This window comes from Urocitellus parryii, chromosome 4 (assembly GCF_045843805.1).
Source record: "Urocitellus parryii isolate mUroPar1 chromosome 4, mUroPar1.hap1, whole genome shotgun sequence".
Taxonomy (NCBI): domain Eukaryota; kingdom Metazoa; phylum Chordata; class Mammalia; order Rodentia; family Sciuridae; genus Urocitellus; species Urocitellus parryii.
In genome coordinates, this window is record NC_135534.1 from 172,622,098 (window position 1) to 172,634,449 (window position 12,352).

Here is a 12,352-nt window from a genome sequence, read left to right on the forward strand (position 1 = left end):
GCCTTCTCTTGAGGTTGAGATATGAATTTTTTAGTAAGTTCACATTACTTTTTCTAAGCACCCTTGCTTAAACCCAGAAAACTAAGCTATTCTATCCATTTATATAGCACTGTCACCTGGTCCAGTTTCATGGACTCCTACTATTGAGTCTCACCTAGTGACTTTTTGAGAAAACCTGGGTAAATATGGACTTGTTCTATTCTTTACTAGACTTTGGATCTTCAGCCCCCTAAATCTATAGTGGATGCCTACGTTCTATTAAATTTGGGAGATTCAGTAACAACTGACCACATCTCTCCAGCTGGAAATATTGCAAGAAATAGCCCTGCTGCTCGTTACTTAACTAATAGAGGGTAAGTATGAGTGAGGTGGAAAAGACTAAAGGCCAAAGTAGAATAAATGAAATGGAGAGGGCCAGTGTTTCTCGTTACATGGTCTCTGTGGAACCAGAGTCTGGAATTCAAAAATCAGTCACTTTTTCTGTTTGTTCATAGCGCAGGAATCCCAGCAATGGGAGGGGAAAACAGTCTTCTTTTTGAGCAAGTGTGTAAGTTAGGCTCATCTGTTATCTAGTGGTGGATGTAGCTTATGCTTCAGGCCCACAGTGATATAACCCAAAATGCTTTTGCTATGTCTTTATAGCTGTGGTTCTTTGTAAACACAGAACTGCTTCAGGAATTTGCAGTTCATTCATCCATTCATCAGTTCTTTAGACATATACTGATATTCACGGGGAGTATATCAGTATTGCCTATTATCTAATATACTGATATTAACTGAAGTCAGTGGTTCCTAAATCTGACTATGAGAGTTATAAGGGGAAATAAGAATTACTGGTTCTTGTCCCTTCTTCCAGAATCAACTCTTTTAGGGATGGGGCCCAGAGCAAATTTGAGTAATAGAATCCACTCACTTTTTCTCTAGTGGTGATTCTTGACCTCGTTTGACATATGGAATCCTTGGTGAGCTGAAAGGAAGCAAGCATTTTGAATAGGATTTCAAGGATTCATAGGCATGTTTGCCTGCTCTTGACACCCAGTCATCAAATGAATCTGTAACCATAAATCAAGTTAATACTCACACCCATCCCCTTGGTTGGTTGGTTTTTGTTTTTGTGTTTTGTTTTGGTACTAGGGATTGAACCCAGGGACACTTAACCACTGAGCCACATCCTTAGCCCTTCTCATTTTTTACTTTGAGACAGGGTCTTGCTAAATTTTTTAGGGCCTTGCTACATTGCTAAGGCTGGCTTTGAACTTGTGACCCTCTTGCCTCAGTCTCCAGAACCACTGGGATTACAGGTTTGCTTCACCATGCCCAGCCACCCCCTTGTATTTTAAAGAACAAGCTGGTGACCTGTTCACTGTATTAATTGTAAGATAATGTTCTTGACATCACAGTTTCCTTTTTTTGGTTCCCACAAATAGGATATTTCTCTGGTTCTGGGACCAGAAATAGATGTTCTGCCTCTTTGGCACTGCTTTGATTTTTATATTATGAAAGTTGTAAATTACGTTGTCAATGTGTGGCTTCTTTTTGCATTGAGTTCCTCATAACGTGGGTATGCATTTGAATTTACTTCTGGTTGGTTTGTGGAATGTGTTTTGTTGTCTCCCATCTTTGACTCCATCAGACTGATCTACGCTGATTATTCTCTTATTTCTATTTTCTTAAATTTAAGTTAGCTGTTTTATGTTATGTGAAACTTCATAAGCTACCCAACTGAGTAATAAATACTCTTTTTAGAATTCCTCCTGATTTTTCTATCCAAATATAAAATGCACCAAGTTGACCCAAGGTGAATATTGATTCCTGCTCTTCTCCACCTGACTTGTCACTCTTTCCCTAGTTGAAGCTATAACAACAGCTCTTCTGCCTTGGAGTACACCTTAGTAGACTTAGAGAAATGGCAGGTTTATGGTATTTTCCTTTTCTGGTGTAAGCTAAGTTTAATCTTGGCTAACTTCACTAAACTAGCTCCTATTCTGCTTGCATTATTAGCCTAACTCCTCGAGACTTCAATTCCTATGGCTCCCGCCGAGGGAATGATGCCATCATGGCACGGGGAACCTTTGCCAACATTCGCTTGTTAAATAAATTTTTGAACAAGCAGGCACCACAGACTATACATCTTCCTTCTGGAGAAACTGTGAGTATCCTCTCTTCTGCTTCCTTCAGAAACCTGTGTTTTTTGGGCTCTTGGAGGCTGGTTATTTACAGTGACTTTTCTTTAGGTTTCATTTTTGTTTTCCAACTCTATTCTATCTCTGGCTTCCTACAGTTCCTCTTTCCATGTGCCCATATGTGTGGAGTTCATCACTGATAGAAATTTTTACCTAAGAGATTCTGCACTGTGGTTTAACCAAGTCTTACTTCCAGGGAGTTGAAAGTTTGAGTGAAATTTCATCCAATTATATATTGGGAAAATTTCAGGTTAGAGAATATTTTTCTCAAGAAGGGTTACAGTATGACTTATTAGCATTTAAGGCACTATTTCTACTAGAACAAGGAATACAGAGACCCTTATAGGCCTGAGTTATCAGGGAAGCCATTTGAAGTTGGTATATTCCAGCTAGGCTTGTGTTACAATGTGGGTTCTGTGAGCAGCTGGGAAACCTGTACCTTGAACCATGTGAAGCTGGGCTTAAGTCCTGCACTACCTCATATGAGATGTGGATCCTTTGGTGGGTGGTTTCCTTCTCTGAGTTTCTCTTTTCTTACCTGTAAAGTAGAAATCATACCTATTTCATACGACTTTGAGGCTTAAAATGAAATGGAATGATGTGTAAAACCTGGCATAGTGTCTGCCACACGATGTAGGTCCTCAGTGTCATTCCCCTTCCTAGGGAATGCTGAGAAACTGCTTGTAAACTGTTTAGCCTGCTTGAGAAATAACCTTGCCAACTTATTTAAAAATAATAGCAGCCAAGATTTCTACAGAACTTGCTATATTATGGGTATTCTTATAAGCCTTTCCATATATGGACTTATTTAGCTCTCACAACCCCTTAAGGCAGATGTAATAATTATCTGTACTTAAGTTGAGAACCTGAGCATAGAGAGGTCAAATAACTCTCTAAGGTTGCAGTGAAAAAAAAAATTAGAGATTAAAACCCAAGGATTGGCTCTAAAGTCAGTGCCCTTGACTTCCCCACATGCTTCTATACTCACAACTGACTATATTTTTGTCAGGCAGGTGCTTTATTTTGAGATAATTGGGTCCTCACCAGGACAAGCCAGCAGATGCTTGTTTAATGAGTGGCAGGGATCGTAAACTATCACATGGAAAAGGTAGATACAAATGATGGAATACCCAAGAGACTAAGGGGAAAGATGGGAGCAGGGACAATAAAATATGTCAGAGTAACTCAGTCATGATGTAGGACTGACTTCTAGTTAGATGCTTAGTGCCTCATTTCAAATAAGGACATATAATCAGGGAAGAGCAGGCATTTGAACCAAGATTTGAACTTGAAAAACCAACCTATACAAAGAAGGGTGCTGTAGGGGGACAGAGACCTTGCAAAAGATAGAAAACTTTTAAGAAAAAGAATCACCTCTTCAGAGAAATGAATTAAAAACAAAACAGTCACTCAAAAAAATCAGAGGAAAAGATAATTAATTTAGAAAGTCTCCTGGAATATAGAACAGAATGACAAAGAGAAAATTAGAAGATGGAAGAAAATTAAGAACTGAACTCTGGAGGCCCAAGATTTGACTAAGTATAGGTACTAAAAAGAAAACAAACAAGATAGAAGGAAATTATCAGAGTAATAACAATAAAGAACTTTCCCCAACTAAAGTATCTGAGGATCCAGATTGAAAAATTCACTGAATACCTAACCAGTGCTTTACAGAGACCCACTCTAATTCACATCATTGTGAAATCAAGAAAACAGAGATAAGGAAAAGTCTAGAAATTTCTGGAAAGGGAAAAACAGCTTACATGCAATGATTGGATCAGAAGTGCTCTAGGCTGCTAAATAGCAATACTGGAAGCTTAGATGGAGGAAAATGATTATTGCCAGCCAAGTGCATTGAAGGCAATAACATTCAGAGATCCAAAAGCTTAAAAGATATCCCTCAGTCCTTCTCTCTGGAAGCTGCCTGGTGAATCGGGGGGATGCAAGATCCAAGAAAAAGGGCTGAAGAGAATCCCCTGGATGGTGGGGAAAGAAGCTTATCTGTCACAGGAATGCACTGAGCATCCAGAGCAGTCAGTCCAGATTAGTACAGACCAAGGGCTCCAGGAGTGGTGCCACTGTGACATTTTAAAATGATAGATTGCCTGATATATTTCAATATATTAAAGATGGTTTGTGCTGTAGGCTGAGTGTTTAAGGATTAGTTAATGGGTAGGAGTATAGACACAGGTTGAGCACACCAAAAAAGGAAAATGACTAATTGCAGTAGAAATGTTGTCAAAATTGCCAAGAAGAAATCATAATACATTACATGGCTCAGCTGCAAACAGAATTTGTATAATCATAATAATGTACACAACAAATATTTGCTTATCAAAATTTATGGCATAACTATAATGAGAGGTTGTGTATTGGCAAGGGCAGTGGTAAAGAGAACTAAATCCTCTTGAGCAAAGTAGGGAACTGATGACAGATGGAGAAACAAGAACTAGCAGTTTAAACAGTAAGCAGAGACAGCACAGTAACAGAAGAAATGGCATATTACTTGTTTAGACGAGAAGGGAGAGTACATGGAAGATGGAGCATCAGGGTACCCAAATTCCAGACCTGCATAATCCCTCTGCTCTTGGGTAACACGAACTGCTTTGCCATGGAATCCTCAGTTTTGCTGTAGGTGTTTTCTGGGGATTTGTTTTTGTTTTTTAAATGTAGTGATAGGTTTGAACCCTAATCCTCATGCATGCTAGGCAAGTGCTATTGTACTGAGCTATCTCCCTGCCCATTTTCTCTAGTTTCAAAGCACTTTTTAAACAGACACTTCTTAAAACACATTCTTAATATGCAAAACTAATATCTCTGAAAATAGTAGGTTGTTTCTTCCTGGTCTCTGAAAGGATCCTGACCAAACAGAAGAAGGCATTTAGTGCTTTTGTAACAGGTTTTATGTTCATGAGTTCTCTTCAGCTGAAGATATATAGGATCTTCCCAGATTTAAAATTAACTCTTATCAGTCCACCAAGTTAATTTGTGGAAAGCATATTCAGAGTTTTAAATGCTTGTCTTGAGCTCCTTTGAAATGATATACATTCCATTTTAAGGGATTTTATTTTCTGACTTACATAGCTAGGAAAAATAATTGTTTCATTACTTGGTTACCAATAGTAATACCAAATGTCTTGGTGAAGTCTCATCTTAGCAGAATATTCAGATTGCTGTGAGAAACAAATCTGTTTAAGATATTTCTCATGTATGAATGTAGCTAATCCTTCCCTGATCTTTATTGATTCATGCTTTCATCCATATTTATGCTATCTCTACCAATGGCCTACAAGTAGAAAATAACAAAAATTGGCATTTTATGTGATTTATAGAGCCTGTTACCTACTGTTTTCTCCCTTTCATAACTAATTAGTTTTGGGTCTGATACTGAGTCAAAACTGAGGCATAGGTGGTATTCTCTGGTTTTTGAGTTTTTAGATAGTTTAGTCAATGGAAAAAGGGGAAGAAAAGCTGATCTAGTTTTCTTCCCCCATGCCCTAAGATTTGAATTTTTTTTTTTTTTAGAAAACTGGATAACATGTAGGCATTTAAGTCAAAAATATAAAATTCAGTTTGATAGAAATAAATAGGTTGAGTTCATTGGGGGCTATAGTCCACACAGCCAGTTGTTTGAGTTCTGCACTGGCTTTATGACCTGGCTCTCACAGACCCCTCTGACCCTGTGACTCCAGGGCTTACTAGGCCTGTAACCATGCTTTTTGCCTCTTTTGCATCTGTAAAACTTTCCTTTTCTCTCTTTCAGCTTGATGTATTTGATGCTGCCGAGCGGTATCAACAAGCAGGCCTTCCCCTAATTGTTCTGGCTGGCAAAGAGTATGGCTCAGGTAGCTCCCGAGACTGGGCTGCCAAGGGCCCTTTCCTGCTGGTGAGTATAAAGCAGAGACATTCAAGGAAGTAGCTGCCTCTCCAAACTGGAAGAGAAGCTGGGAAGGTGCCCAAGCATAAATTCTGTTGCTTTGCTTTCCAAGATGGCATGGAAGAGTAAGCTCTGAAAACATGTAATGATTATTTACCTTCTGCTTTTGGTGTATCTAGATTCATTTTGCTCAGTGAAAAGTAATATTACAAAGTTGAACTGGTTTCCTTAAGTCAGACATTCATTGTCTACAGATCAATGGGAGGAGGTTTGTTAAGTCTCCGACATTATATCCAGATTGTATTTTTTTAGGAAAAAGTTCTATGGTTTTCATAACATTCTCAGAGCTTGGGGACCTAAAATCTATTTAAGGCCACTGTCCCAGATGAATGTAAGGAATAAGCCACAGATATTGTAAGGTTCACAGAAGGGAAATGTTAAGGAACCTGGGCTTTTTCAGAAGTTGGTTTGACAAGAACAGGCTCCAGGTCTCTTGGAAAAACTAGGAGTGTGTACATTTTAGAGTTTTTTTTCACTGCCTATGAAAGTCTGCTTCTCATCTCAGTGAGAGAAGAGCTCTCTAGAGCCTTCTGCAAATTCAGGGTTCACCCTGTTTGAGGTGTCCCCATAGGGTGGGCCAAGCAGAGAGCTTTTCCCTCTTGAGTATTTTCTTGATCTGAAATCAGGGGAAAACCGTGTTGCTGGCTTTAATCCTAAGGATCAAGTAAAAATGTCTTAGCTCACCTTAATATAAATAATTTATAGCTCAAGAAAATCAATGCACTTGGGAAATACTAGTCAATATCCACAGTACAGTAAAAAGCTCTGGCTGCCTAGCAGCCCTCTAGCTAGCCTGGCCTCTGCAAATGTCTTCCAACATCACACCTATTATTTTATTGATCATTTTGCTCTAAGGGGAAAAAAATAATGTTTTCTGATTAGTTGGTAATAGGTCAGAGGCCTGACTTTGCTGGAAACTGCTAAAATGAACCAGATAAATTTTATAAAAAGAAAAAGACTTTAGGGAGGGAGTTGAGAGCTGATGGCAGAAATGAGAACTGGGCAGTGAAGACAAGTGGGGAAGAGGGATAAAAAGAGAATAAAGCATCAAAGGGACACCAAAGTCTCTACTTCTCTGAGTCCTCGCTGTCCGAACTGGGCCACTCAGATGGCTGCCAACTCTGTGCCTGCTGCACGGCCATTTACACAGAGCTAGGGACATGACTCCTTGTATTTAGAAGGCTTTCCTCTTCCCCAGAATAAATACAAATGTACAAAAATCTCTACAAAATCACTACTGCCCCAAAGAATCTTCCCTTCCTCTGTGGTAGTGATTCTCAAATTGGAGACATCTGTAACCTTTTTTTTAAAAAAAAAAAAAAAAAAAACAGGGACTGGGGTTGTGTGTGGCTCAGTAGTAGAGCTCTTGCCTAACGAATGTGTGGGGCCCTGAGTTTAATTCTCAGCACCACATGTAAATAAATAAATAAAATGAAGATCCTTCAACAACTAAAGAAAATATTAAAAAAAGAAAAAGAAAAAAAAAAAAAAACACCTGGTCTTATGTTTCATCCCCAGAAATTCTAGTTTAATTGGTAAGAACAAAGTCCTGGACACTAGATTTTAAAAGTCTTCCCTGGAGATTGATATACAACAGAGTTTGAGAACCACTGTTTTTGGGAAAAAAAAATTAAATGGAGATTTCTGAATCATGCTTCTGACTATATCAGATTATTAAGATCTCCCTGGATTTTTCACGAATGGGGAAGAAATCAAATGGAGAACTACTGTTCTATGGCCATGGTTCTCCAGCACATAAAAGTCACTGGTTCCTCCCACCATACACAAGACATTCTGATTCAGTAGACCTGGTTAAATATTCAAGAATATTTAATTTTTTATAATAAAAATTTTTAATAAACTCCCTAAGTATGATATATTTGATTGAAGCCCTAATCCCCCGTGGTAGTATGGAAATAGCAACTCTTAAGAAAATGTTTAAACTTAATTAATATTAAATTGAAGTCTTAAGGATGAGACTGTTATCCTATACAATTACAACAGAAAGACAATCCTCTCCCTCTCCTTCTTCTGGTGCATATCAAGGAAAATTCACCTGTAAGTCTTGACGTACAAGGTCAAGAAAGTGCTCACCACAAACTGAAGGAGCTAGAACCTTGACTTCCCAGGATTCAGAACTGTAAGAATATCAATTTCTGCTGATTGTCACTCGGTCTGTGGTGTCTCAAAGGTGTGGGCTAAATACCAAGGTACCTTTTAGAGTAGCTCAATATTATAATTAACATCAACTATTAATAATTAATGGAGAATTCTAGGTAGTCAGGTACCCTGTTTTATTGACTATTGCTATATACATACGACCAATTATACTTTATCAAAAAAGTGTCCTTTATAGGAAGCTTAATATCAAGACTGTATTCAATCAGTTTCATCCTTGAAACAGGAAGTATACAAGTAGTAATCATTTATTTCATAATATATTCAGAAAGTTTCTTTTTTGGTTAAACCTTCTGTATTTGCTGATAAACCTATAATAATAGAAAAATTCAGGAAATGAATTTTCTTTATGTTGATTCATGGTATGAGTTCTGGATATAATGGAAGTTTGCTAAGAGATCTTGGATCTCAGAGTGGCTAAGTGCGGAGTCCGACCACATAGGTTCAAATATCAGATCCCAACACTGAATACCTGGTAAAGGGGCAGAATGGTAGCATCTGCTGTGCCCCATTTGGTGGAGGGTGGAATGAGAGAATTCATGTCAGTGCTTACACTATAGGTAATCTGGTAAGACTTGCTACTATATTTCTAATTAATGTTAGGATATTTTAAGTGAAATATTATCAAGTATTTAGAGAGACTTTAGCTGTGAGAACAGTTTGACTTAAGCATTTTGAAAAGTTTCTGTATGCCTAAAAAAAAAAAAATTGGGACTGTGTTATTCTCTTTGTTCATCAGGGAATCAAAGCTGTTTTAGCTGAGAGTTATGAGCGCATTCACCGCAGTAACTTGGTTGGAATGGGAGTGATCCCCCTTGAATATCTCCCTGGTGAGAATGCAGACACCCTGGGACTCACAGGACGGGAACGATACACTATTGTCATTCCAGAGAACCTCAAACCACAAATGAAAGTCCAGGTTAAGGTAAGCCGGACCTTCTCTACACTAGGATGCATTTTGAAGGGCCCTTTTAGACAATTTTCTTTTGCAGGGTTGGGAGGTACCCAGTATTGAACTCAGGCACTCGACCACTAAGCTACATCCTCAGCCCTATTTTATATTTTATTTAGAGACAGGGTCTCACTGAGTTGTTTAGTGCCTTACTTTTGCTGAGGCTGGCTTTGAACTTGCCATCGTCCTGCCTCCACTTCCCAAGCTGATGGGATTACAGGCATGTGCCACCACACCCAGCAAAGGAAATGAATGGGATTTGAGAGGGAAAAATAAAAGTCACTCAGGACTACATTAGACTCAGAGTCCAGCTGACACCTTTCCCACCTGCCTTCACAGCATACCAAGGATAATACCTGTTGATATATTGTTTATTTCTGTTTATAGAATGATTCATCGGTTCCAATCCTACCTCTCTAGATAAGGGTGAATTGCCAGCACTAACATCCCAGGGTGACTTAGCACCCTGGTAGGAGAGAGATAGTAAAGGACAACCTCAGTGAAACCTCTGATGCTGAGACACTTCTGTCCACAAGAAGACCCCAAAGAAGGTTTAGAAAATACCATTCCATTGTCACTAGTGGCTACAGCCCTTAGAAGCTGTTCTAGTTCTCAGTTGCCTCTCACTTCCATCATTTATACTCTTCAGTGCACTAAACTTTGCTTCTCAAAGTTTAGTGGACAGAGCAATCTCTCAGGGTCTTGTCAAAATGCAGATTCTGATCACTGTCCAGGATGGGGGAAGAGACTATCTGTTCCTAAATGCACCGGAAAGTGAACCACACCTTAAGTGGGAGACTGGACAGAATCCCTAAGACAGGTGTCTCACCTTCTTCCTCAGCGATTCTTCTCTGCTTCTTTTTCATTATAGCTGGATACTGGAAAGACCTTCCAGGCTGTCATGAGGTTCGACACTGATGTGGAGCTTACTTATTTCCACAACGGAGGCATCCTCAACTACATGATACGCAAGATGGCCAGGCAGGCCCTTGTTTCTTAGAAGATCCGCACTAGGTGCTGCACCCCATGGGATCCCAGCCAGCTGGGACCCTAGTGGAGAAACTTCCTTGCAGACAGCAAGTAAACACTGCATTTTGGGTGCCATTCCTGGAGGCACAAAGCCAAAAGTTTCTACATTCTCTGTTATTGTTAATCTTTGAATCTTTTTCTAGAATTTGGAAGCTGTAATCATGGGAAGATCAGTAATGCAGAAAGAGAACCAGCCTGTCTTTAAATCAGTGACATTGATTTGTTTTCACTCTTCCCTATTAATTTTCAGCTAAGCACTAGCAAGTCTTCTTGGAAGATGTCTCCTACCCTGTTTTCCCCCCTACCCTTCCCTTGCTCTTCTGTTTTCCTCTGCTCAGTGAAACCCTTCTCTTAAGGGTTCTGTTCCTTTGCAATTTATACCAGTGTTAATTGGCATAGGTAGGTAAGAACTTTTTCACCCTTCAAATCATGGTAGTGATTGCGATCCCCCTTCAGAGTGAGTAATCCAGATGCCTCATGGTCAGGTCAAACGTTGAATTTTTTGATGATGTACCTTTTGATGGATCCACATAACAGTAAAAATTTTTCTTTATTATGTTCAGAAATTTTCCCCAGGAAACATTTTATCTGTCAAGGAGACCTTTGTTTGGAGATGGATTGGGAGACATAGAACATTTCTGATTTGAATAAGATTAAATATATTTTCATGGAAAATTTGTTGACTTTGAAATCCAGTTTTACAATATTTAAAGCACTTTCATCCTGAAGTCTGAATGACTTTCATGTTCTTCTATTTCTAAACATACCTCTGGACTGTGCAGATACAGAAGAAGTGTTGAGGAACTACTACATTGCCTGCCCTGTTTGGGAGCAGCAGATGAAGGAAGAGTAGCCTAGTACCTGGTAGCAGTAGCAAGGATGTTGAGAATAGTGAGCAGATTAGCTTTAGAGTTTATTTGCTCATTTGTATCACTAAATCCATTTCAGGGCATGTCTTAGTCTGCATGGGCAGCCATAACAAAATGCTACAGACTGAGTGACAATCAGCAGAAATTGATATTCTTGCAGTTCTGAAACCTGGGAAATCAAGGTTCTAGCTCCTTCAATTTGTGGTGAGCATTCTCTTGACCTTGTAGGTCAAGACTTATAGGTGACTTTTCCTTGATATGCACCAGAAGAAGGAAAGGGAGAGGATTGTCTTTCTGGTGTTTTAGAAGAACACTAATTATATAAGATAACAGTCCCATCCTTATGACCTCATTTAATATTAATTAAGTTTAAATTATTTTTCTTAAGAGTTGCTATTTCCACACTACCATTGGGGTTAGGGCTTCAACATATGAATTTTGGGAGGGCACAAACATTCAGTTCATGACAAGGTACCTTATAGTTAATCTTGTAATAAGTTCGCATTTTAATATAATGTTAGCAATATAGGAAAAGTATTAGTGGTTCCACTGTAGTTATCACGGAGGCTAAATAATAATTTACAAGTCTAATATATAGAAGTGCCAAGATTTCAAAGCTTATTTTATAAACGGCTGACAGTTAACATCTGGAATGTATGGGACTTCCAAATCTTAGCAATTTGTAGATCAGGTGTAAATTTCTTTAATTCCCTGTCTGTTCTCTTTCTCTCTCCCCCCTCTGGAAGCCAGCCTGCTGCCTCTTACCCTCTCATGTTGTGGGCCTGCTCACCTGTGCCTTTGGGGTTCCCTATCTCGTGAGAACCAGAGAGCTAAAGAGCCGAGCCTTGGCTCCAATACAGTCAGTGCTTCTGTTATTGATTAAAGTGGAATGTGTTTTGAATTTTTTCTTTGTATCTTAAAAAATTTTAATTGACAAGTGAAAATTATGTGTTTACTATATATAAGTTTTAAAAATGCATAAACATTATAGAATGGCTAAATAGAGCTTATTAACCTATGAATTGCCTTGCATATTTTTTGTAGTGAGAATACTTAGTGATTTCCAAGAATATATTAACTATGATCACCATGTTGTACAATGGAGCTTTTGAACTTATTCCTCCCAAATGAAATTTTGTATCCTTTGACATCTGACTACCCTTGTTAATTGCCTTTCTATTCTTTACTTCTTTGAATTTAACAT

The 12,352-nt window shown here is 38.7% G+C and overlaps 1 protein-coding gene across 1 annotated transcript in view; it reads left to right on the top strand.

Annotated features, from left to right (window-relative positions):
* Aco1 (aconitase 1) overlaps positions 1-10,941 on the top strand; it is a 50,740-nt gene extending 39,799 nt beyond the window's left edge. The window contains exons 17-21 of the mRNA XM_026387858.2: positions 211-353; positions 2,002-2,149; positions 5,947-6,069; positions 9,038-9,223; positions 10,122-10,941. Coding sequence (XP_026243643.1) covers positions 211-353; positions 2,002-2,149; positions 5,947-6,069; positions 9,038-9,223; positions 10,122-10,250 — 729 coding nt within the window. The 3' untranslated portion in view covers positions 10,251-10,941. The remainder of the gene's footprint in view (positions 1-210; positions 354-2,001; positions 2,150-5,946; positions 6,070-9,037; positions 9,224-10,121) is intronic.
* Positions 10,942-12,352: the final 1,411 nt, after the last annotated feature.